The sequence below is a fragment of the Pelobates fuscus genome, chromosome 8 (assembly GCF_036172605.1).
Source record: "Pelobates fuscus isolate aPelFus1 chromosome 8, aPelFus1.pri, whole genome shotgun sequence".
In the NCBI taxonomy this organism is placed as follows: Eukaryota; Metazoa; Chordata; class Amphibia; order Anura; family Pelobatidae; genus Pelobates; species Pelobates fuscus.
Window position 1 is genome coordinate 171941400 of NC_086324.1, and position 23133 is coordinate 171964532.

Sequence of the window (23133 nt, forward strand, 5' to 3'; positions counted from 1 at the left end):
TGTGTGTTAATGTGTATATAGGTGCGTGTGTGTATAGATGTGTGTGTGACTGTATATAAAGGTGTGTGTGTGAATGTGTGTATAGGTGTGTGTGTCTGTATAGATGTGTATGTGTGTTACTGTATACATAGGTGTGTGTGTCTGTCTGTCTGTCTGTATAGATGTGTGTGTGGGTATGGATGTGTAAAGATGTGTGTGTGTGTGTGTGTGTGTGTGTGTGTGTATATATATATATATTTGTGTGTGTAGAGCTGTGTGTGTGTGTGTGTGTGTGTGACTGTATAGGTGTGTGTGTGAATGTGTATAGGTGTGTGTGTGTCTGTATAGATGTGTGTGTGAATGTGTACATAGGTGTGTATGTGTGTCTGTCTGTACAGATGTGTGTGTGTGTGTTAATGTATACATAGGTGTGTGTGTGTGTGTATGTCTGTCTGTATAGATGTGTGTATGGATGTGTGTTTGTATGTATGGGTATATGGTTTTTATATAAGTGTGTGTATATATGTGTGTGTGTGTGTATAGATCTGTGTGTGTGTGTGTTAATGTGTTTATAGATGTGTGTGTGTGTGTGTGTGTGTCTGTATATATGAGTATGTGTGTCAATGTGTATTTGTGTGTGTGGTTGTGTGTGTCTGTATAGATGTGTATGTGTGTGAATGTGTACATAGGTGTATGTGTGTGTCAATGTATATAGATGCGTGTATAGATGTGTGTGTGTGTGTGTGTCTGTGTGTGTGTGAGAGAGAATGTGTATAGAGGTGTGTGTGTATAGATTGTGTGTACGTCTTTACAATTCTGTGTGTGTGTGTGTGTACATTCGAGAGCTGATTTGTCAAACTGAGCATATTGCCGTTTACAATCTTCCTGGAATAAATGCAGTTCATTACTTTGCTTTAAATATCTGTACGTTTTTTCTTTATTGCATTGTACGTTACTAACCAGAATGCCTTGGAGTATTAACCCCTTAAGGACTGGTGACTGGATCTTTTATTTCATAATAAATTTGCCTTTAACATTCCTATATGAAAAGCTTCACTCATTCAGCGATGCTCGGGCTGTTTAGATATGTAAATGCTAAATACACGCTTTCCATATTGGCACAGCGCCTTTAGGGACCAGATTGTGACGGCGGCACAAACTATCAAGGTTCTTCAGGGGTTAACAGTGACGCATCAAGTTCAGGGCCCTAGCCAATTACACACATATAAAAACATATGTAAACACAATGGGGGAACGGCACACGCTGTATAGAACAGAATCTATTGTAAAGGCTAAATAAAACACTTATCTGCCATGAAAAATGTGTTTAATTACATGTTATAGCCGTAACAATGCGTAGCCTGACAGCTCTCTCACAGAACCTCAAACCTGATTTAACTCATTTTACTAAAGTCATAAAGGTTAACTATGTGTATGTGTAAACTTTTCCAAACCTACCACTTCCAGCGGAAATTAACAGATTGTAGGCACACCAATAAATTATAGTGCTATGTTAGTTCCATTGATAACAGGAATGATAGATAGATAGACAGACAGACAGTCAGATAGATAGATAGTGTAGCAGAATGGACCCTGATATCCTATTTATACCAACTCTGGGATGTCTGTATCCCCTTTGTTTTCCCCTCTCCTTGACCCCCTGTGTGAGAAAGTAACCCTAACTGTGCGAGACTTACTCACCAGGCTTTGTTACCTAAGCATTCCCGTTTCGCCTGGCCGTTCGTCAAAATCCATTCCTTTAAGTGGTTCCCATGGTTTTGTACAACAACCAAACAAACTACCGAACGGCAGACCACCCAGCTATGCAGTGTGCCGCTCATTTCACACCTCCACAAACCGCAACCACACGAACGTTCTAAACGGTTGGCTCGGTGGTCGCTGTTCATATAGACAAACACGTGGCGGCGGCCATCTTGGGACACGAACAAAGACAGGGGTGTTTGGTCGTCGAGTGCATGGAACAAAAATTGGACACTCGACGGCACGAACACCTCTGGGACTTCCACCTCCATCGAAGTTCAACTAAAAGTGCACAAACAGAGCGCTATTCAGTAAAAACAATCTACAGAACGAGATACATACAATAAAGGTATGCACGAACGGATCTGTTCATGCAATTTACACATTATATGACTAAAACGATAGACTGGCCGCACAGCCTAAATCTCTGGAACTCTTTGGGGCATAAAATCAAGCGTGCGGTTGGTCAAATGTGACTTCCACAGAATTTGTGAGCCCCTGCTCTGATCTGCGTGATTTTTGGATATGTTGTTCACCCAGATCAGAGCTATCCAGGGATTTGTAATGTTTTTGGGGTAATTCTAGAAATTGTGAAAGATGTGGTTTTTCCTGCCTGGAGATAATTGAGTTATTACATTATCTACCTCAATTATCTACCAGGCAGAGGGGAGGGCTTATACATACTGTACATACTGTATGGGAGTGTCTCTATGTATAACCCTGTTTCATTGGTCTGTTAACTTTGTATCTCGGTGCCCCACAAGAGCATTAAACCTTCAGTTATTCCCCCTAAACTGAGTGCTGTCCAGTTACTGGGGATGTGTTGGGAGAATCTTGTCTTGCCTTGCTGTATTTACCTGTTCCTGTGGATTACCTTCTTTGTTCCTGAGTCATCTTGGATAAAACCAGCGGAGAAAGTCCCTACTAGACTAGCGCTCCGCTATAGATAGATAGATAGATGAGGACTATATTGGATTATCCCCACGCATTTCGCAGTCCTGCTCTGCTGTGTGCTCACATGTCTCCTAATCTGAGTTTAGAGCGCAGGGCTTTCTATAAATTGGAATAGTCTTGCGCTAGCTCTGGTTTAGAAAGAATCCCTATTGTTTCTCAAAGCTCAGATGATCTGCAATAAGCAATGCCCTCAGCCTTTCATAAACCCACAGATTGCGCTGTGCTTTGGGAAAATATTGTAAGAAATACCACGGTTTTCACTGCTCCCTCTTTAACGCTTGTTAGTGCCAGACAACCAAGGAGGGGTCCCTGCGATTACTGTGATGGCGAGTGATAGGGAGAGGGGTACAGGATATGACTTCTATAGAAACAATTAAGCAGATTTACTAAACAGGCCTTGTAAAGACTTTTTACAAATTTTGCCCATAGGAGCTTGCAATCTGCTCTCATTTATTTTCAACATGATCACAAACAGCACTGATATGTATTGGAGAATTAGGCCCCACCTGATTATGGTGGAAATGGGGGCCCCCCCGAGGATTGAAGGAATAGGGGGTCCACATGAGGATGGACAAAGGTGCTGCCGCCCCCCCCAAATCAGTCATTCAAATGTAATTTCATTGGAAAAGAATCCAACTTGGGACCTAAATCCAAGTCTAGGAGATTCGAACCGATCTGAGCTAGTATGTCAGGGAGTATATCATGAAAACAATAAACAGTTTTCTCTTTAGTGTTTCTGGATTGTGAGCCAGCAATGTAAGGGTTAAAATCCAAACTGCAGATCTTTTAGGCTTTCTGAGGATAACACCGGATTATATCTAGACTAGGAGATTAATGATCAGATATTCTAAATCGGAGAGAGGGCGACGGACAAGCTGAAGGGGGGAGTGAGAAATGTCCCTTGTACAAACCTTTACATAGAAAATCAGTTAGATCCAGCGCTGTGTGAGCCTGTCCTGATAACGTGCGGTCAGATCCCTTACATTAGATATAAACCCAGCAGTGTCTGAGCCTGTCCTGATAACGTGCAGTCAGATCCCCTACATTAGATATAAACCCAGCAGTGTCTGAGCCTGTCCTGATAACGTGCAGTCAGATCCCCTACATTAGATATAAACCCAGCAGTGTCTGAGCCTGTCCTGATAACGTGCAGTCAGATCCCCTACATTAGATATAAACCCAGCGCTGTCTGAGCCTGTCCTGATAACGTGCGGTCAGATCCCCTACATTGGATATGAACCCAGCGCTGTCTGAGCCTGTCCTGATAACGTGCAGTCAGATCCCCTACATTAGATATAAACCCAACGCTGCCTGAGCCTGTCCTGATAAGGTACAGTCAGATCCCCTACATTAGATATAAACCCAGCGCTGTCTGAGCCTGTCCTGATAACGTGCGGTCAGATCACCTACATTAGATATAAACCCAGCACTGTCTGAGCCTGTCCTGATAACGTGCGGTCAGATCCCCTACATTAGATATAAACCCAGCGCTGTCTGAGCCTGTCCTGATAACGTGCAGTCAGATCCCCCTACATTAGATATAAACCCAGCGCTGTCTGAGCCTGTCCTGATAACGTGTAGTCAGATCCCCTACATTAGATATAAACCCAGCAGTGTCTGAGCCTGTCCTGATAACGTGCTGTCAGATCCCCTACATTAGATATAAACCCAGCGCTGTCTGAGCCTGTCCTGATAACGTGCAGTCAGATCCCCTGCATTAGATATAAACCCAGCAGTGTCTGAGCCTGTCCTGATAATGTGCGGTCAGATCCCCTACATTGGATATAAGCCCAGCAGTATCTGAGCCTGTCCTGATAACATGCAGTCAGATCCCCTACATTAGATGTAAACCCAGCGCTGTCTGAGCCTGTCCTGATAACGTGCAGTCAGATCCCCTACATTATATATAAACCCAGCGCTGTCTGAGCCTGTCCTGTTAACGTGCAGTCATTACATTAGATGTAAACCCAGCGCTGTCTGAGGTTGTTGTGGTAGTTTTTCTATTATTTTGGGATGTACCACTCAGTATAGTAATGGGTTAACCTAGAAATGGAATTGTCTGAGTTATCTCCCAATTATTTTCCTTCACCTCTGTCTACACTCTTTCTTTTCTCCTCTGTATTCATTGCTCCTTCTTTGTCTCCACCTCTCCCAGTCTCCCTCCCTCCTTCCCCTGCTGTGAGAAACAGCAGTCAGGGTACAGCAACAGCAACAGTCTGTGAGCTCTGCATCTCTCCCTCCATCTCTCCTGTCACCTGTTCCTCTCCCCCTGCTGCGTTCTGCTGGACTTCTGATACCCTCGGACCTCCCGAGGTGAGAGGTAAGACGGTGCCTCCACGAGTGTCAGACGACTCAAAAGATAGGAAGGAATCAGTGGTGTAACTGGTGGTCAGACGGCTGTTGGTCATACTTTGAATGAGGGCAAAGGCCAATGAATGGCAAGTTTGTATCAACGATGGGGTTAATAAACTCCAACAATATGGGAGCATGGAAAGGGTTAACAGCACTATGCTTTGCCTAGCGTAATGTACGGGGCAAATTTTCATCCAATTTAAGGTAGCAGTGCTTTTCTTAAGAGATGCCACAGGGTGTCTATCATTTGCCGCACTGAGGGAAGATTATAAAACCTTCCAAAAAGTAGAGGGTTAATAGTACCGTAAAGAATGTATTGTGAAGCCCAATACTTTCCACCTAGCAGTTATTCTAGTGAGATAGTCTGTACAGGAAAAGGGGTTCGATCGTGGAAAGCCCTACACCAGAAACAGGGTACCATTTGAGATGTTCTACGAAAACAGGGTTCTCAGTGAGATGTTTTAATATATTGCAGAAAAAGCTACTGCAGTATTCGTTAGGAGAGGGAGGACGTGTTAACATATTTTTGTAGCGTGAGTTTATGGGAATGTTCTGTAGAAGATGGGATGACTTGACACTGTTTGGTGGAATGGTCCATGGACAAGTGTCTGTTTGAGGCATAGGTCATGGTTTGTGTCTACTGCTAGAGGGTTCTTACTTTGTAAGAAAACTAGTCTATGGTTCGGTGATCTACAAAATTGAGAGGGTCTGTGTTTGATACCCTTTGGAAAACAGGGCATCTGTGGTTAAATATTCTAGAAGAAAGGTTTCGTACATGTTGATAGTGTAGAAGAGAGGAACAGAGGATACTGTAGAATAAAAGCCCAGAGTTTGATACTGTTTTAGAAGAGGCAGGACCCATGGTACTGTAGGAGAGAGGTGATTCATGGTTTGGTCATTTACAAGATATGTTCTCTAGAAGAGAAAGGTCTGTGGTTTCCCATTGTAGAAGGAATAGTCATGGTTCCGGTGTAGAAGTGGGTGTGTTGGAAACTGGGTCCATGATATTGTCTTTGTACTCTGGCCTCATGGACAATTGTTTTTTAGGAAAGAGTCTACGAAGTGATGGTCTTCAGTCAAGTTGCCCATTGGACAATAGTTGGAATAAAATTAAGATGAGATGGAATGCAAAACTGAAACGTTTTATCTGCTGTCTTCATGTGTCTTCTCATGGCTCAGTCTGCTTCGTGTTTGTCATTTCCAGTCATGCAGCCTTTATGGACATGACTATTCTCAGACCTGCTCTTTTCACCCTCTCTCCTCGCTCTCCATCTATTGTCTTGTTTTTCTACTTTGGTAAGCTCCTGTCTGACAACTATCTTTCTAAGTAATGTTTCTCTCCTGTGTCCCTTAGTCACCCTGATGACGGTTCGCCGAGGGGATAAAGTTCCCATCAGTATCCAGGAGCACATGGCTATAAATGTGTGCCCGGGGCCAATTCGACCCATCCAGCAAATCTCTGACTACTTCCCCAGATACACACCATGGCCGGAGGGCACGGCATCACCAACTGGTCCTCCTCGCAGCCTCTCACCCCTTAATATACCAGTCCCATCAGCTGATCCAGGCGCAGACTCTACAGAATTGGACAACTATGACTCCGATGATGGCAGTATGTATTTATCAAGTGATTCTGAGCTCAGTCATGTTTAGGAGAACAAAAATGGCAATGGTTATTCAATGTTCAGATCTCAACAGGATGCACAAACATAGGTCATAGTTATACCTGTAGTAGGTAATGCAGTCCTAAAATGCTGATTGTACACCCACTTTCCTCACCCCTAGCCAGTCGGGATACTCCGTCTATTATTGCACTATCAGGGAAATGGGCAGGTGACATAGGTCTACAGAGAAAGACACAAACCTGTCAATGGACACATTACATGCAACGAGCATGCAATCACAAACAATAAACACAGTCAGATGTAATAAATTCACAGTCACATATAATGAATATACAATATGTATAATGAACATACAGTCATATATAATGAAAATACAATATGTATAATGAACATACAATCACATACAATGAACAGACAATGTGTATAATGAACATAGTTACATATAATGAACATGCAATCACATACAATATGTATAATGAACATACAATCACATACAATGAACAAACAATGTGTATAATGAACATACAATCACATACAATGAACAGACAATGTGTATAATGAACATAGTTACATATAATGAACATACAATCACATACAATATGTATAATGAACATACAGTCCCATATAATGAATATACAATATGTATAATGAAATACAATCACATACAATGAACAGACAATGTGTATAATGAACATACAATCACATACAATATGTATAATGAACATAGTTATATACAATGAATATAAAATCACATGTAATGAAAAAGTACATATAACCACACATGATGCACACAGGGATTCCCACTGGCGTACAATAAACACACGATTATTATTTAATTATTGCAGGTTTCATTGTGCGGAGTCGACAAGGGAATCTAAATTTTTTTATACAGATGAAATGAAAAAATGATCGATTGGACAATTAATTTGCAGTTTGCTCTTTAAGATTAAAACACAATTCTCCGAGGCAGTTCTCCACAACTCGGATTTTAGTGAATTGGTCCATTTATCACATTTAGTGAACACACACAGGGGATCTTTCTCTAACAGTGAATTGCGGGGAATTGAAAACCAGATTTAGGGGAAAACAGTCAGGTGAGAAAAATAGCTGAATTGGGGAACGTTTTCCATGTAGTTATTTTTCCCTTAATTTAGCAGTTTTGATATTCTTATTAGCACAGTGCAGTGTTTAGTGAACAAACCTCAGACAGTACAATAAATATGGCATCACGTGGCATCGATTCAACACAATCCACAAAAACATTTTTAAAAATACTGAAATATACATTGAGCGCTCCCAAAATATATCCTGTTTCACTGTCTCTCTCCATCGCTCTATAAATCTCTTGATTTCTCTCCATCTCTCCACCCTCTCCATCTCTCTCGTTCTCCTCTCCCATTCTCTCTCTCTTTTCTCTCTCTCTCTCTCTCTCTCTCTCTCTCTCTCTTTCTCCCTTTTCTTCTGTCCCTCTCTACATCTCTATCTCTCTCCCACTTTCTCTTCCTCTCTCCATCTTTCTCCATCTCTCGTTCTCTCTCTCTTTTTCTTTCTTCCTCCCTCACTCTCTCTCTTCCGATCTCTGTGTGGTTTCATTCTTTTCCTTTAACCTTCCTCCTTCTCCCATTTCATTATTTACTTTCTCCCTTTATTCAGTTGACTCGCTTCCCCCTTCTCTCTCTCTTTATCTCTCTCCTCCCTCTCCCCCTCTCTCTCTCCGTTGAAGAGTCTCCTAATCAGACATATTGTGTGTGTAATTGTGTGTTGTGCTCTTAGTGATGAGTTTACGAGCGTGACTTCCCCTCTGAATATCTTCCCTTATAATGGGAAGACAATTAGTTTGAAACGTACACATATATAACCTTCTTTAACCCCTTAAGGACCAAACTTGTGGAATAAAAGGGAATCATGACATGCCACACATGTCATGTGTCCTTAAGGGGTTAAAACATCCATAGTTCTATCCCGCCACGCTCCCGCTAGGACCAGTAACCGAGGTACTCCTGACTTCTCATCTCTGGTCATTTATATTCCTGCTTTAACGCTGGTGTGTGGGCGGATAAGTCATTTTGACTGATGGATTCCCGAGCAGGTACACCAGATATCCCAATGAGAAGTCACTATACTGTTTGAACGCTTCACAGCAAAAAAATTTTTTTATAAGAATAAATTAAAACGATGCAAGAACACGGATCCAGGGAGAATCGAAAATGTCATCTTGGAGTCAACAAGCTTTTTACCCTTTTGAGGCTGAATCAGAAAAAAAAACATATATTTATAGATATATACATTCCATCTGTTGGAGGGTCTGAGGCACACTGGAGATGGTGTGAAAGATTGGACAAGTCACAAATTCAATCAGCAATAATATAAAGATGGTTATTAAAGTGTATCCCTGTCCAAATCCGAGATTAGAATTCTGAGTATTGAATGTATACATTTAGAGACATACATAGTCTATACATAGTCTACAAACGTGTTAAAGTACATATGTCAGTATCAGCCCCAGGAAGACTCTCTCGTGGTTTCAATTACTGTCTTAATAAACCTGATGTCTTTTTTTGCTGCCCACGTATTGAACACATCCCTCCACTGACAGAGAAGGATCTGCTAACTGGGAATTCTGTGATTTATATTTTTTGTGTGTACCTGCTTGCTGAGCCCTGTCTGTCTATTATTTGTAAACTAGTTAATGCCCCTAAACAATGCTTTTTTTTCCTGATTTTTAAGTCAGGGATGACCAGGGGATTTAAACCAGATTATTGCAATAGTTCATTTCCCGTAAAGCATCGATTCTCAACTGATGTAGTTTTAAGTCAACTGCAGAATCTATGGAGAGTCGGTACTCATGGTCACGAGCCTGTAGAACTTCGTAGACCTATTGAAACCCAAAATAAATCTGTTATCCTCCTGTTTAGGCATAATTATCCACTGTGTTTTTCAAGAAGGACCTGATATCTCTTCCACCATAGTCTTTTTTTAAGGTTTGGCTCAAGGTCAGCCTGCTAATGTTAGTGGCAGTAGTGTGATACCTTTATAAATAGTATTTATAAATGTATCCCACTTCTGCCACCAACCATAAACTAATTACACAGTGAAGACAATGGGAGAATAAGTGGAAGAGGAAGATTGATATGAGATGGATATTTGAGCAGTCATTTAATGGAGTTTAGCAGAAGCACGTTTTAATCATATAGTAAATAGTCTTTTCCATGGATAACTTTGAGATAAATGTTCTAATTATTGTTTCCCCACTCCAAGTTTTCTGAATCCGTTCTCTGTTGTTTTTTTTAGCAGCCCTGGGAACGCTGGAATTTGAATTACTTTACGAGGAAGATAAATGCATCTTACAGTGCTGTATTCTTAGAGCAAAGGTGGGTCATCCACAATGAGAGCTGTGTCAACCATGGAAAGCAAGACTTCTCATTGTAACAGAATACCATAGGGCCTTGCATTGGACACGCCACGAGCAGTCTAACTTTCTCTCTGAGTATAGGAATGTATAGGAATGTCATGTCTCACCGGTGTGATTTACTTGTATTAGAGGATTGTGTGCCCCTGGGTCACCTGAAACATAATTAAGAGAACCTATTGGGTTTATACTTATGGAAGAACCGGCTTCATGTGTACCAGGCTGCACTCAGCTGTTAAATCAATAGATAAATGTAACATAGAGTTTCTATGACCCACTGGAGTCACTCTGGGAGAGAACCTCCTGACACAATATCTCCAAATGTATTACCTACCAAATAGTAGAATTTATATTCACCGTATTTGGAAATCTATTAGTCTGTTTTATTTATGTTTCATGTTATGTTATTTATACAAGATGATTATTTAAATCGTCTCTGGCCAGTATTGGGGCCTCAAACACTTCAAATACTACAAAAGCAATGACTGTGTATATTTTATTTTTTTTTGTATTTGAAAAAAAAATGGCTATGTTATTATTATATATGTAGATATGGAAATGTAAAGGAGTTTTTCAGACAGATTCTATCTGTACGACAAAACCACATGTGAAACTAAGGCTTTAAAGGTGATTATTTCCTCGAACTGGGAACTGGGAACTGGTAATTGGAAACAGAATTCCAAATTTGGAGATTCTGTAACCTACTTTTTCAGTGTGAATCTGGTTACTTTGTTAGACATTTTTTTTTCTCTTTATAAGACATATAGAGAGATTTATGGAGAAAGAATTAGAAGATAAGATAAAAAAAAAAGAAAATAGACGTGGAAAAAAATAGAAACGGAGCGACCTCTTTGAAACTCCAATGAAATGCAGTTGTTGCTTTTTTATTATTGATAACGAGCTTTTTAAATGTGCTCTGTGATGGAACTTGCAGAAACGAGAAAGGCTTGTCCTTGGGAAATAAATGTATTTTGCATTGTTGTCAGAGATGTGTGGGAGAGATGGGGGTTTTGTGTATAAACTCTGTGTGTCACACTTTGCCAGAGCTTGTATTATGAGCCATACCTGCCTCTATTATGTCACGGCACCCTACTAACTGTACTATAATGATTAATGTGTGTCTGCATGCCCATGACCCCCTGCTGTGCCAATTACAGTCACAGTCACCCAGTATTACTGGGCACAGGAGGGCAGACATGGTTTGATGTCTCTCTTTTCTCTTTAATCCACAATTCCTCCGTCAGCCCTGAGAACATAACCCGTAGCAGGTATTACTTCTAAATCCATGCTGGTCACACACAGAATATCTGCTAATCCTGTTACGGACACAGCTTCCCTGGCACGCTGCCAGCCGGCACTGACAATCAAATCTCCGCATGTGGTGGGCTATCTGTGACCCCTGGACACGTTTAAATTCCATCAAAAGACTTACTTTTAATGATACATTATATTCCTGTTAATGTTAACCGTTTCACTGCTTCAGACATGCAGACCTTTTTTTTTTCCCTTATCAGATTCTAGCTGGGAGTATGTATTATCTTACATTATCGTCTTGAAATTTTAATTGACTTTATTCAATAAACTGTATACATTGTGAAAATGAGAAATTTCTTTGGTTAAAATGACCAAGATTGAAATATTGCCCAGTTTTCTGATTTACCTATTTTGGCCTAAGATTTGTGATCTCTCACTCTTTCTCTCAAACTTTAGCATTTGTTCCCCCTCCACAGGGAGCACCTTATCAATCATGAACATCAAGGATTAAATTGCCGTTTGGACTTTTCTAAAAAGTCGTGATTCTTCTGTCCTCGGAATTATAAAAGCTTGCTACTTCATTATTAATATAGCTAACGAAGATCTGGGCCATAGAAGGATTAATTGTGGATTGGGCCTCATTAGGGCTCTCTGCCCATGAATGCCTATGCTGAGGTAGCCTAGCATTGCCATATTTTGCTTTTGATGTCCTTCGACAGGACTCTGATGACCTGATGCTGGAGGTCTGGTTGTCATGGGCTGGTAACCTGATGCTGGAGGTCTGGTTGTCATGGGCTAGTAACCTGATGCTGGAGGTCTGGTTGTCATGGGCTGGTAACCTGATGCTGGAGGTCTGGTTGTCATGGGCTAGTAACCTGATGCTGGAGGTCTGGTTGTCATGGGCTGGTAACCTGATGCTGGAGGTCTGGTTGTCATGGGCTGGTAACCTGATGCTGGAGGTCTGGTTGTCATGGGCTGGTAACCTGATGCTGGAGGTCTGGTTGTCATGGGCTGGTAACCTGATGCTGGTGGTCTGTTGAAAGTGATCTGGGACTGGTAGAATGGTGCTTGAGGTCTAATGCTAGTGGTCTCATGCCACTGCCTGGTTTGGGGTTTTGGTGGTCTTTTTTCCTGTGGCTTGTTACTGGTAACCTGATGCTGGTGGTCTGGTTGTCTGTTGAAAGTGATCTGGGACTGGTAGCCTGGTGCCGGTGGTTTTATTCTGGTTACCTGGTGCTGATGGCCTTATTTCGGTAGCCCGGTGCCGGTGGCTTTATTCTGGTTACCTGGTGCTGATGGCCTTATTTCGGTAGCCCGGTGCCGGTGGCTTTATTCTGGTTACCTGGTGCTGATGGCCTTATTTCGGTAGCCCGGTGCCGGTGGCTTTATTCTGGTTACCTGGTGCTGATGGCCTTATTTCGGTAGCCAGGTGCCGGTGGCTTTATTCTGGTTACCTGGTGCTGATGGCCTTATTTCGGTAGCCTGGTGCTTTTGGCCTCATTCTGGTGACTGGTGCCGTGGCCTTATTTCGATGGCCTGGTGCTGGTGGTTTAATTTCGGTGACCTAGTGCTGGTGGCCTTATTTCGGTGGCCTTATTCTAGTTACCTGGTGCTATTAGTTTTATTTCGGTGGCATGGTGCTGGTGGTTTTATTTCAGTGGCATGGTGCTATTAGTTTTATTTCGGTGGCATGGTGCAGGTGGTTATATTTCGGTGGCATGGTGCAGGTGGTTTTATTTTGGTGGCATGGTGCTATTAGTTTTATTTCGGTGGCATGGTGCAGGTGGTTTTATATCGGTGGCGTGGCGCTATTCGTTATATTTCAGTGGCAAGGTGCTATTAGTTTTATTCTGGTGGCATGGTGCAGGTGGTTTTATTTCTGTGGCATGGTGCTATTAGTTTTATTTTGGTGGCATGGTGCAGAAGGTTATATTTCGGTGGTGTGGCGCTCATAGTTTTATTTCAGTGGCCTGGTGCAGGTGGTTATATTTCGGTGGCCTGGCGCTATTAGTTTTATTTCGGTGGCATGGTGCAGGTGGTTTTATATCGGTGGCGTGGCGCTATTCGTTATATTTCAGTGGCAAGGTGCTATTAGTTTTATTTTGGTGGCATGGTGCAGAAGGTTATATTTCGGTGGTGTGGCGCTCATAGTTTTATTTCAGTGGCCTGGTGCAGGTGGTTATATTTCGGTGGCCTGGCGCTATTAGTTTTATTTCGGTGGCATGGTGCAGGTGGTTTTATATTGGTGGCGTGGCGCTATTCGTTATATTTCGGTGGCATGGTGCTATTAGTTTTATTCTGGTGGCATGGTGCAGGTGGTTTTATTTCGGTGGCCTGGCGCTATTAGTTTTATTTCAGTGGCATGGTGCTGGTGGTTTTAATTTGGTGGCATGGTGCTATTAGTTTTATTTTGTTGGCATGGTGCTGGTGGTTTTATTTCTGTGGCATGGTGCTATTAGGTTTACTCCAGTGGCATGGTGCAGGTGGTTTTATTTTGTTGGCATGGTGCTGGTGGTTTTATTTCTGTGGCGTGGTGCTATTAGGTTTACTCCAGTGGCATGGTGCAGGTGGTTTTATTTTGTTGGCATGGTGCTGGTGGTTTTAATTCGGTGGCCTGGTGCTATTAGTTTTATTTTGGTGGCATGGTGCTATTAGTTATATTTCTGTGGCATGGCGCTATTAGTTTTATTTTGGTGGCATGGTGCAGGTGGTTTTATTTTGTTGGCATGGTGCTATTAGTCTTAATTCGGTGGCCTGGTGTAGGTGGTTTTATTTCGGTGGCATGGTGCTGGTGGTTTTATTTCGGTGGCATGGTGCTATTAGTTATATTTCGGTGGCATGGTGCAGGTGGTTTTATTTTGTTGGCATGGTGCTATTAGTTATATTTCGGTGGCATGGTGCAGGTGGTTTTATTTCGGTGGCATGGTGCTGGTGGTTTTATTTTGGTGGCATGGTGCAGGTGGTTTTATTTTGTTGGCATGGTGCTATTAGTTTTTGTAACAGATCCTTCCAACTTAGTCTTTTCTTTTGTTCGGTTCATGCCTCTGTTCGCCTGATTTCGTGCGAAGTCCGTATGTGAAATATAGGTGGCCGCCATTTCAGGACTTTACACGTGTTCGCGGCCATCTTGTGTGCGAACAGCGGTGTTTGCCTGTAACCGCATGGAACTAAAAACGGATACGCAAACAGGCGAACACCGCTGAGTCCTCCAGACCTCCACAAGTTCGCACAGAAACTACCGAACACCCCACCATTCGGTAGTTACACTCAGTCACCTATGGGGATTTCAGCGAACCCCGCGATTCGGATGGATGACAAGATTTTCATACCGTTTTACCGTGCGAACAGAGACCGACCGCAAGGCCAAAACTCATGGAACTATTTTCGGCTAGTTGGTCTGTGCGGTCGGTCAAAACTTTGAAACTCTGTAACTCCCGAACCGTTCATCCAATCGGGCTGATTTTTGGACAGAGTGTTCCCCTAACGAAGATCTCTCAAGCGGTGCCGGATTTAAAGGTGTACCCCCTGTTTTTGGGGTACATCCAGAACTAGGGCAAAATATTGTATGTTCTAATTGTATTATGTGGTTATCTGAGGGGAGGAGACGTGGGGGTGTTACCCTGTGCATAATTGGTTGTTTTCATCCTCCCCCTGGGAGTGTCCTGTGTGTACCCTTTTCTAATAAAAAGCAGGCTGGGTGTCCCAGTCCTCAGTTCATCTTGACCCTTCATAACGTAGCCTCGTCTCGTTCTTGAAAGGGGATTGTTTGGGAAGGTTATTCTGTTCCTGTTGCAGCTGAACCTGATTTTCGCTCTGGATATCGTGGATGGGATTATATCAGCCTACTTCTCCACAGCAGCTTGCAGGGAAAAAGGACGTCTCCAACGGCAGAAACCCTCTCTCTATCTGGGTAGCCGTTACCTTGGTGGCAGCGGTGGGATGGTCCTTTTATCCCAGAAGCAAGTGCTGAATGGAGTCTCAGTATGCCAAGCTGAAAAGACCCACACTAAAGGATTTATTGGAGAATCGTGGTAGGAGTGCCAGCAACAGACCACGGAGGGAGCTGATAGCTGACCTGCTGGAGCTGGACGAGATGGATAGGTCCATGGAGGTAACGGAACCCAGGGCACCCATCAGTGAGGACGATGTGATTACGGCAATTGTGCAGCGGAGATTAGCGTTGTATCCAGTCACGTCTACAGAGCTAATAACCCAACTACTCCGGGAAACAAGGGAAGAGATCCAAACCAAGAGGGATCAAGAAATGGAACTGGTAAGAGCCAGACAGCTCACTACACAGACAGTTCCTACCCCGCTACCCACTACTACAGTAAAGAAAATTCCCTTCAATGCATTTAAAACCTTTGCAGAAAATGAAGAGGAAATTGATGGGTATTTGGCGGACTTTGAAAGACAGTGCTCGCTACATCAAATACCGCCAGGGCAATGGGTCACTATCCTGGCGGGAAAACTATCAGGAAAAGCTAGTGAGGCTTTTCGAGCGCTCACTACAGAGGAGATCACGCAGTACCAAACAGTAAAAGAGGCACTGCTCACCAGGTATGCGGTAACCCCAGAAGCCTACCGTCGCCGCTTCCGGGAGTCCAAAAAGAAAGCTGTGGACTCCCACATGGAATGGGCCAACCGACTACAAAGAGTGGCATCACATTGGGTCCAAGGATGTAAGGCCAACACCGGAGAGGAGATATTACAATTATTCTTAATGGAACATTTCTTTCAAAATTTGGCTGCGGACCTACAAGACTGGGTACGAGACCGGCGCCCCGCTAATTTAAATGAGGCGGCTCGGCTGGCCGATGAATACGCCGAGACAAGGAGAGTAAGCCAGGGTACTCCACGACCAGCTCATAAGATAGAGCCACGTACCCCAGCCGCTGTTTCACGCCCAGAGTTTCGAGCTCCAGTCCCACCAGGACCACCCCGTCCTCAGGGACCTACCAACTACCCCCGAGATTTGTCGAAAGTGACGTGCCATCACTGCGGCAACCTCGGACATATTGCTCGATATTGTCCCCTAAGATCCACTAGTAACAATTGGAGACGCACAACTCCCAACGCAGAGGCCCCTGCATCACGACCCTCTGCAGCTCACTGTGTGGAAGCTGAAATGGGCCCTGAGGAATGCCTGGGGATTTTGTATGAAGCAGATCCCATACAAGCTGCTTCGCCAGATAACCGACAGCATCATCGGCAGGAAGTTCGGGTGAATGGACAAACAGCACAAGGCCTAAGAGACACCGGGGCTACCATCACGTTGATCCAAAAACACCTAGTAAAGCCAGAGAATGTGTCTACCCGCACTGTTGCTGTTCGGGTCGCAGGGGGCGCTGTTTTTCGCTTGCCCACTGCCCGAGTACACTTAGACTGGGGAGTCGGATCGGGGAAAACTACAGTTGGCATCATGGACAACTTGCCTGCCGAGGTCGTCTTGGGAAATGACATTGGCCCCTTGACCTCAGCATATTTGCCCACACCTGCTGCCGCTTGTCCCGTAACCACCCGCTCACAGGCCCGTGTCACAGATGACCCTAATACAGGCCGGGAGACCCAGGTAAGCCAAGCACCCACATGTAACCCCACTACAACAAGCAGGCCCATAGCTTGGGACACCCCAGAGGAGTTTGGGAGGGAAACTAGAGAGGACCCCACCCTCCAAAAGTATCGAGAATTAGCAGACAGTAGGGAGGGCAAACAGGAACGTTTCCTATGGGATGGGGACAGGTTGTACAGACTGACGGAAGGGAAAAAGAGAGGCTGTCCCCCTTCGCAGAAGCGCCAACTAGTGGTACCCAGAAAGTACCGGTTGGAGCTTCTCCGAATCGGCCACGACATTCCATTGGCAGGGCATCTAGGGGGTAACCGTACCACCTTCCGGATCACCCAGACCTTCTTTTGGCCGGGGATCTCAAAGGATGTACGACGTTACTGCAGCACTTGTGACGTATGCCAACGGGTAGGGAAGAGAGGAGATCACCCTAAAGCTCGACTGTTACCTATGCCTGTGATCGAGGAACCATTTAGCAGGGTGGCAGTCGACCTAGTGGGACCCCTACCTAACCCCAGTCCCTCTGGTAAGAAATACATCCTTACCGTAGTGGACTATGCTACTCGCTACCCGGAAGCTGTCGCTCTGACGAATATCCAGGCTGACACTGTCGCCAGTGCTCTAGTCGGGATATTCACCCGAGTGGGATTTCCTCAGGAAATCTTGTCCGATAGAGGGACCCAGTTTACCGCAGACCTAACCCAGCAGCTATGGAAGGTTTGTAGTATTAAACCCCTACTTAGTTCCCCGTACCACCCTCAGACTAACGGTCTCTGTGAACGTTTTAACGGTACCCTAAAGCAATTGCTACGGACCTTTACAGCGGAATACAAAGATTGGGAACGATTCTTGCCGCACCTCCTGTTCGCTTATCGGGAGGTGCCACAGGAATCCACAGGGTTCTCTCCCTTTGAACTGCTCTATGGCCGGAGAGTACGAGGCCCTCTCGACCTCATCCGAGAGCACTGGGAGGGAGAGACAGAACATGAGGGTGTCCCCATCGTGCCATATGTACTAGAAATGCGGGACCGCATGGAACAGTTAGCCCGGATGGCACGGGACCATCTCCATGCGGCCCAGGGCCGGCAGAAACGTTGGTACGATCAGGGCGCCCGCCAGCGAACGTTCCAAGTAGGCCAGAAGGTGCTGGTGCTTAGACCTGTCAAAGGGAATAAGCTCCAGACCTCCTGGCAGGGCCCTTACAAAGTGGTAGCACAGGTATGTGACACCACCTATGTAATTGCCAGCAGCAAAGATGAAAGGATCCAGAAGTCCTTTCACGTAAATTTATTAAAAGAATATCAAGAAAGGCCCGAGGATATAGCAGCCATATGTATACCAGCCACTGAAGACCCTGACAGCTTACCCATACCCGACCTTTTAGCTAACTCGGAACCTAAGACCCTGCTCAATACCATACAGCTAGGGGAGCGACTAACCCCCGCTGAAAAGGGACAGATCCGACAACTGCTGACTGAAAAGAGGTTGACATTTTCCCAAGAGCCCGGATACACCCCCTTAGCAACTCACTATGTAGAGACCCCAGGTCAACCCCCTCTCCGGCAAACTCCCTATAGGATCCCTGAGGCAGTAAAAGATGAGATGAGGAAGGAAATCCAGGAGATGCTAAGACTAGGAGTGATAGAGCCATCTGACAGCCCGTGGGCCTCACCGGTGGTCCTAGTCCCCAAAAAGGATGGGACTACCCGGTTCTGTGTCGATTATCGACGTCTCAATGACAAAACCCTGACAGACGCATATCCCATGCCCCGAGTAGACGAGCTATTAGATCGTATTGCCAGGGGACGTTATCTGACCACCATCGATTTGTGTAAAGGGTATTGGCAGATTCCCCTGGCCAAGGAGGCTATCCCTAAGTCGGCCTTTGTCACCCCATTTGGCTTGTACCAATTTAAGGTCATGCCATTTGGGATGAAAAACGCCCCGGCTACATTTCAGCGCTTAGTGGACCGCCTCCTTGATGGCTTCCAGGATTTCGCCTGCGCGTACCTGGATGACATTGCGATTTATAGCGAAACCTGGGGAGAGCACTTAAGGCATGTAGAGGCCGTACTGGATCAGATTCGGGCCGCAGGGTTGACTCTGAAACCAGAAAAGTGTAACTTCGGCATGGCAGAAGTCCAGTACCTGGGACATCGAGTGGGATGTGGGAAGCAGCGCCCAGAACCCGCTAAAATTGAAGCTGTAGCTAACTGGCCCACACCCCACACCAAAACTCAAGTATTAGCATTTTTGGGGACCGCAGGATATTATAGGAGGTTTGTCCCTGACTATAGTACCATCGCAAAACCATTAACAGACCTAACCAAAAAGAACTTGCCTAGGATAGTCCTGTGGTCTCCCGCCTGTGAAACAGCCTTTCAGGCCCTAAAGAATGCTCTGATTCATGCACCTGTCCTGTCTGCCCCCGTCCCTAACAAAAGATTTGTCGTTCATACAGATGCATCCATGTATGGACTGGGGGCAGTTCTAAGCCAGGTCGGAGAAGATGGAGGCGAGCACCCTGTCGCGTATCTCAGTAGGAAACTGTTACCTAGAGAAGTGAGCTACGCGGCAGTGGAAAAGGAATGCTTAGCCCTGGTCTGGGCATTAAAGAAACTCACCCCATATTTGTACGGACAGGAATTTACACTAATCACCGACCATAACCCCCTGGTGTGGTTAAACAGAGTAGCGGGAGATAATGGACGCTTGTTGAGATGGAGCCTAGCACTGCAACCCTACAACTTTTCCATTCAATACCGCCCGGGCAGGTTTAACGGGAATGCCGATGGTCTGTCCAGACAAACAGAACTATTACCCTAACAAGGGACCGGACAGCCCCAAGTTGACCCGAAAAGGATCAATCCGGGTCTGCCGGAGTGTTCCACAAAAGGGGAGCAGTGTAACAGATCCTTCCAACTTAGTCTTTTCTTTTGTTCGGTTCATGCCTCTGTTCGCCTGATTTCGTGCGAAGTCCGTATGTGAAATATAGGTGGCCGCCATTTCAGGACTTTACACGTGTTCGCGGCCATCTTGTGTGCGAACAGCGGTGTTTGCCTGTAACCGCATGGAACTAAAAACGGATACGCAAACAGGCGAACACCGCTGAGTCCTCCAGACCTCCACAAGTTCGCACAGAAACTACCGAACACCCCACCATTCGGTAGTTACACTCAGTCACCTATGGGGATTTCAGCGAACCCCGCGATTCGGATGGATGACAAGATTTTCATACCGTTTTACCGTGCGAACAGAGACCGACCGCAAGGCCAAAACTCATGGAACTATTTTCGGCTAGTTGGTCTGTGCGGTCGGTCAAAACTTTGAAACTCTGTAACTCCCGAACCGTTCATCCAATCGGGCTGATTTTTGGACAGAGTGTTCCCCTAACGAAGATCTCTCAAGCGGTGCCGGATTTAAAGGTGTACCCCCTGTTTTTGGGGTACATCCAGAACTAGGGCAAAATATTGTATGTTCTAATTGTATTATGTGGTTATCTGAGGGGAGGAGACGTGGGGGTGTTACCCTGTGCATAATTGGTTGTTTTCATCCTCCCCCTGGGAGTGTCCTGTGTGTACCCTTTTCTAATAAAAAGCAGGCTGGGTGTCCCAGTCCTCAGTTCATCTTGACCCTTCATAACGTAGCCTCGTCTCGTTCTTGAAAGGGGATTGTTTGGGAAGGTTATTCTGTTCCTGTTGCAGCTGAACCTGATTTTCGCTCTGGATATCGTGGATGGGATTATATCAGCCTACTTCTCCACAGCAGCTTGCAGGGAAAAAGGACGTCTCCAACGGCAGAAACCCTCTCTCTATCTGGGTAGCCGTTACAGTTTTAATTCGGTGGCCTGGTGCTATTAGTTTTATTTCGGTGGCATGGTGCAGGTGGTTATATTTCGGTGGCATGGTGCAGGTGGTTTTATTTCGGTGGCATGGTGCAGGTGGTTTTATTTCGGTGGCATGGTGCAGGTGGTTATATTTCGGTGGCATGGTGCAGGTGGTTTTATTTCGGTGGCATGGTGCAGGTGGTTTTATTTCGGTGGCATGGTGCTGGTGGTTTTATTTTGGTGGCATGGTGCTATTAGTTATATTTCGGTGGCATGGTGCAGGTGGTTATATTTCGGTGGTATGGTGCAGGTGGTTTTATTTCTGTGGCGTGGTGTTTGTTCTAAGGCTGGTATTGATATTCTAATCTGGTATTTGCAGCTCTCTGGATGTGTGTTGGTTTTCGATTAGTTAATGTTCCTATCGTTTTGTCATTTTTATGATTTCTCTCTGTGATGGAATCGGAATGACACCGTGCGGAGAGTGGAACATGTTGCTTTGTTTATATCCTCTTTTCTGATATAATGACAAATGTTCCTATAATGACCGAATAAGGAGGTTTCATTCAGACTTTTGTTTATTTTTATTTTGTTTTGCCAAAGGGCGAGAGTGCAGCCCGGAGCAGGCCTTGGGGTCAGCAAGCCTTGTGTGGGTGTTAGAGCGGGGGATTATGGGATTAAAATGCAGGTCTTGGTACAGGTTAGTAGAGTATAACGAATGTGAGTGCAGGATTCCTGCGATAATTAGAGATATGGTTTAACACCGAGATATAGAGCTCAGCCATGTCAGATTTAATACTTCCTTATGAGTCAAGATTTTATTTCCAATCAACAAATTGCTATTTATACCTGTATATAGTATTTTATAGTATATCTCGGAATATTCCAATTAGCTAGAATTACAAATTCATTTCATAGAACAACCTCTATGGACTGAGATTACAGACTTCTTTTACCTATAGTCCTATATAGTCAGGATCACTTACTGACTGTATCTGAGAGTCACTTACTGACTGTATCTGAGGGTCACTTACTGACTGTATCTGAGGGTCACTTACTGACTGTATCCGAGGATCACTTACTGACTGTATCCGAGGATCACTTACTGGCTGTATCAGAGGGTCATTTACTGACTGTATCAGAGGGTCACTTACTGACTGTATCTGAGGGTCACTTACTGACTGTATCTGAGGGTCACTTACTGACTGTATCTGAGGATCACTTACTGGCTGTATCAGAGAATCACTTACTGACTGTATCTGAGAGTCACTTACTGGCTGTATCTGAGGGTCCCTTACTGGCTGTATCAGAGGATCACTTACTGACTGTATCTGAGGGTCACTTACTGACTGTATCTGAGGGTCACTTACTGACTGTATCTGAGGGTCACTTACTGACTGTATCTGAGGGTCACTTACTGACTGTATCTGAGGGTCACTTACTGACTGTATCTGAGGATCACTTACTGGCTGTATCAGAGAATCACTTACTGACTGTATCTGAGGGTCACTTACTGACTGTATCTGAGGGTCACTTACTGACTGTATCTGAGGATCACTTACTGGCTGTATCTGAGGATCACTTACTGGCTGTATCAGAGAATCACTTACTGACTGTATCTGAGGGTCACTTACTGACTGTATCTGAGGGTCACTTACTGACTGTATCTGAGGGTCCCTTACTGGCTGTATCTGAGGGTCACTTACTGACTGTATCTGAGGATCACTTACTGGCTGTATCAGAGAATCACTTACTGACTGTATCTGAGGGTCACTTACTGACTGTATCTGAGGGTCACTTACTGGCTGTATCTGAGGGTCACTTACTGACTGTATCTGAGGATCACTTACTGGCTGTATCAGAGAATCACTTACTGACTGTATCTGAGGGTCACTTACTGACTGTATCTGAGGGTCACTTACTGACTGTATCTGAGGGTCCCTTACTGGCTGTATCAGAGGATCACTTACTGACTGTATCTGAGGATCACTTACTGACTGTATCTGAGGGTCACTTACTGACTGTATCTGAGGGTCACTTACTGACTGTATCTGAGGGTCTCTTACTGGCTGTATCAGAGGGTCACTTACTGACTGTATCTGAGGGTCACTTACTGACTGTATCTGAGAGTCACTTACTGACTGTATCTGAGGATCACTTACTGACTGTATCTCAGGGTCACTTACTGGCTGTATCTGAGGATCACTTACTGACTGTATCTGAGGATCACTTACTGACTGTATCTCAGGGTCACTTACTGGCTGTATCTGAGGATCACTTACTGACTGTATCTGAAAGTCACTTACCTGCTGTATCTGAGGATCACTTACTTGTAGGACAGGCTGTGTTGGGTCTTTGGGATTTTCTTTGCAGACAGAGAAGTGAATAAAATTTGATTAAACATTCTGTT

General features: G+C 44.6%; 1 protein-coding gene across 1 annotated transcript in view; it reads left to right on the forward strand.

The window, feature by feature from the left end:
• The first annotated feature begins 4858 nt into the window (after positions 1–4858).
• The window catches only part of DOC2A (double C2 domain alpha), a 52963-nt gene continuing 34688 nt past the window's right edge, over positions 4859–23133 (forward strand). Inside the window, exons 1-3 of the mRNA XM_063429064.1 lie at positions 4859–5014; positions 6401–6658; positions 9963–10042. Coding sequence (XP_063285134.1) covers positions 6409–6658; positions 9963–10042 — 330 coding nt within the window. The 5' untranslated portion in view covers positions 4859–5014; positions 6401–6408. The remainder of the gene's footprint in view (positions 5015–6400; positions 6659–9962; positions 10043–23133) is intronic.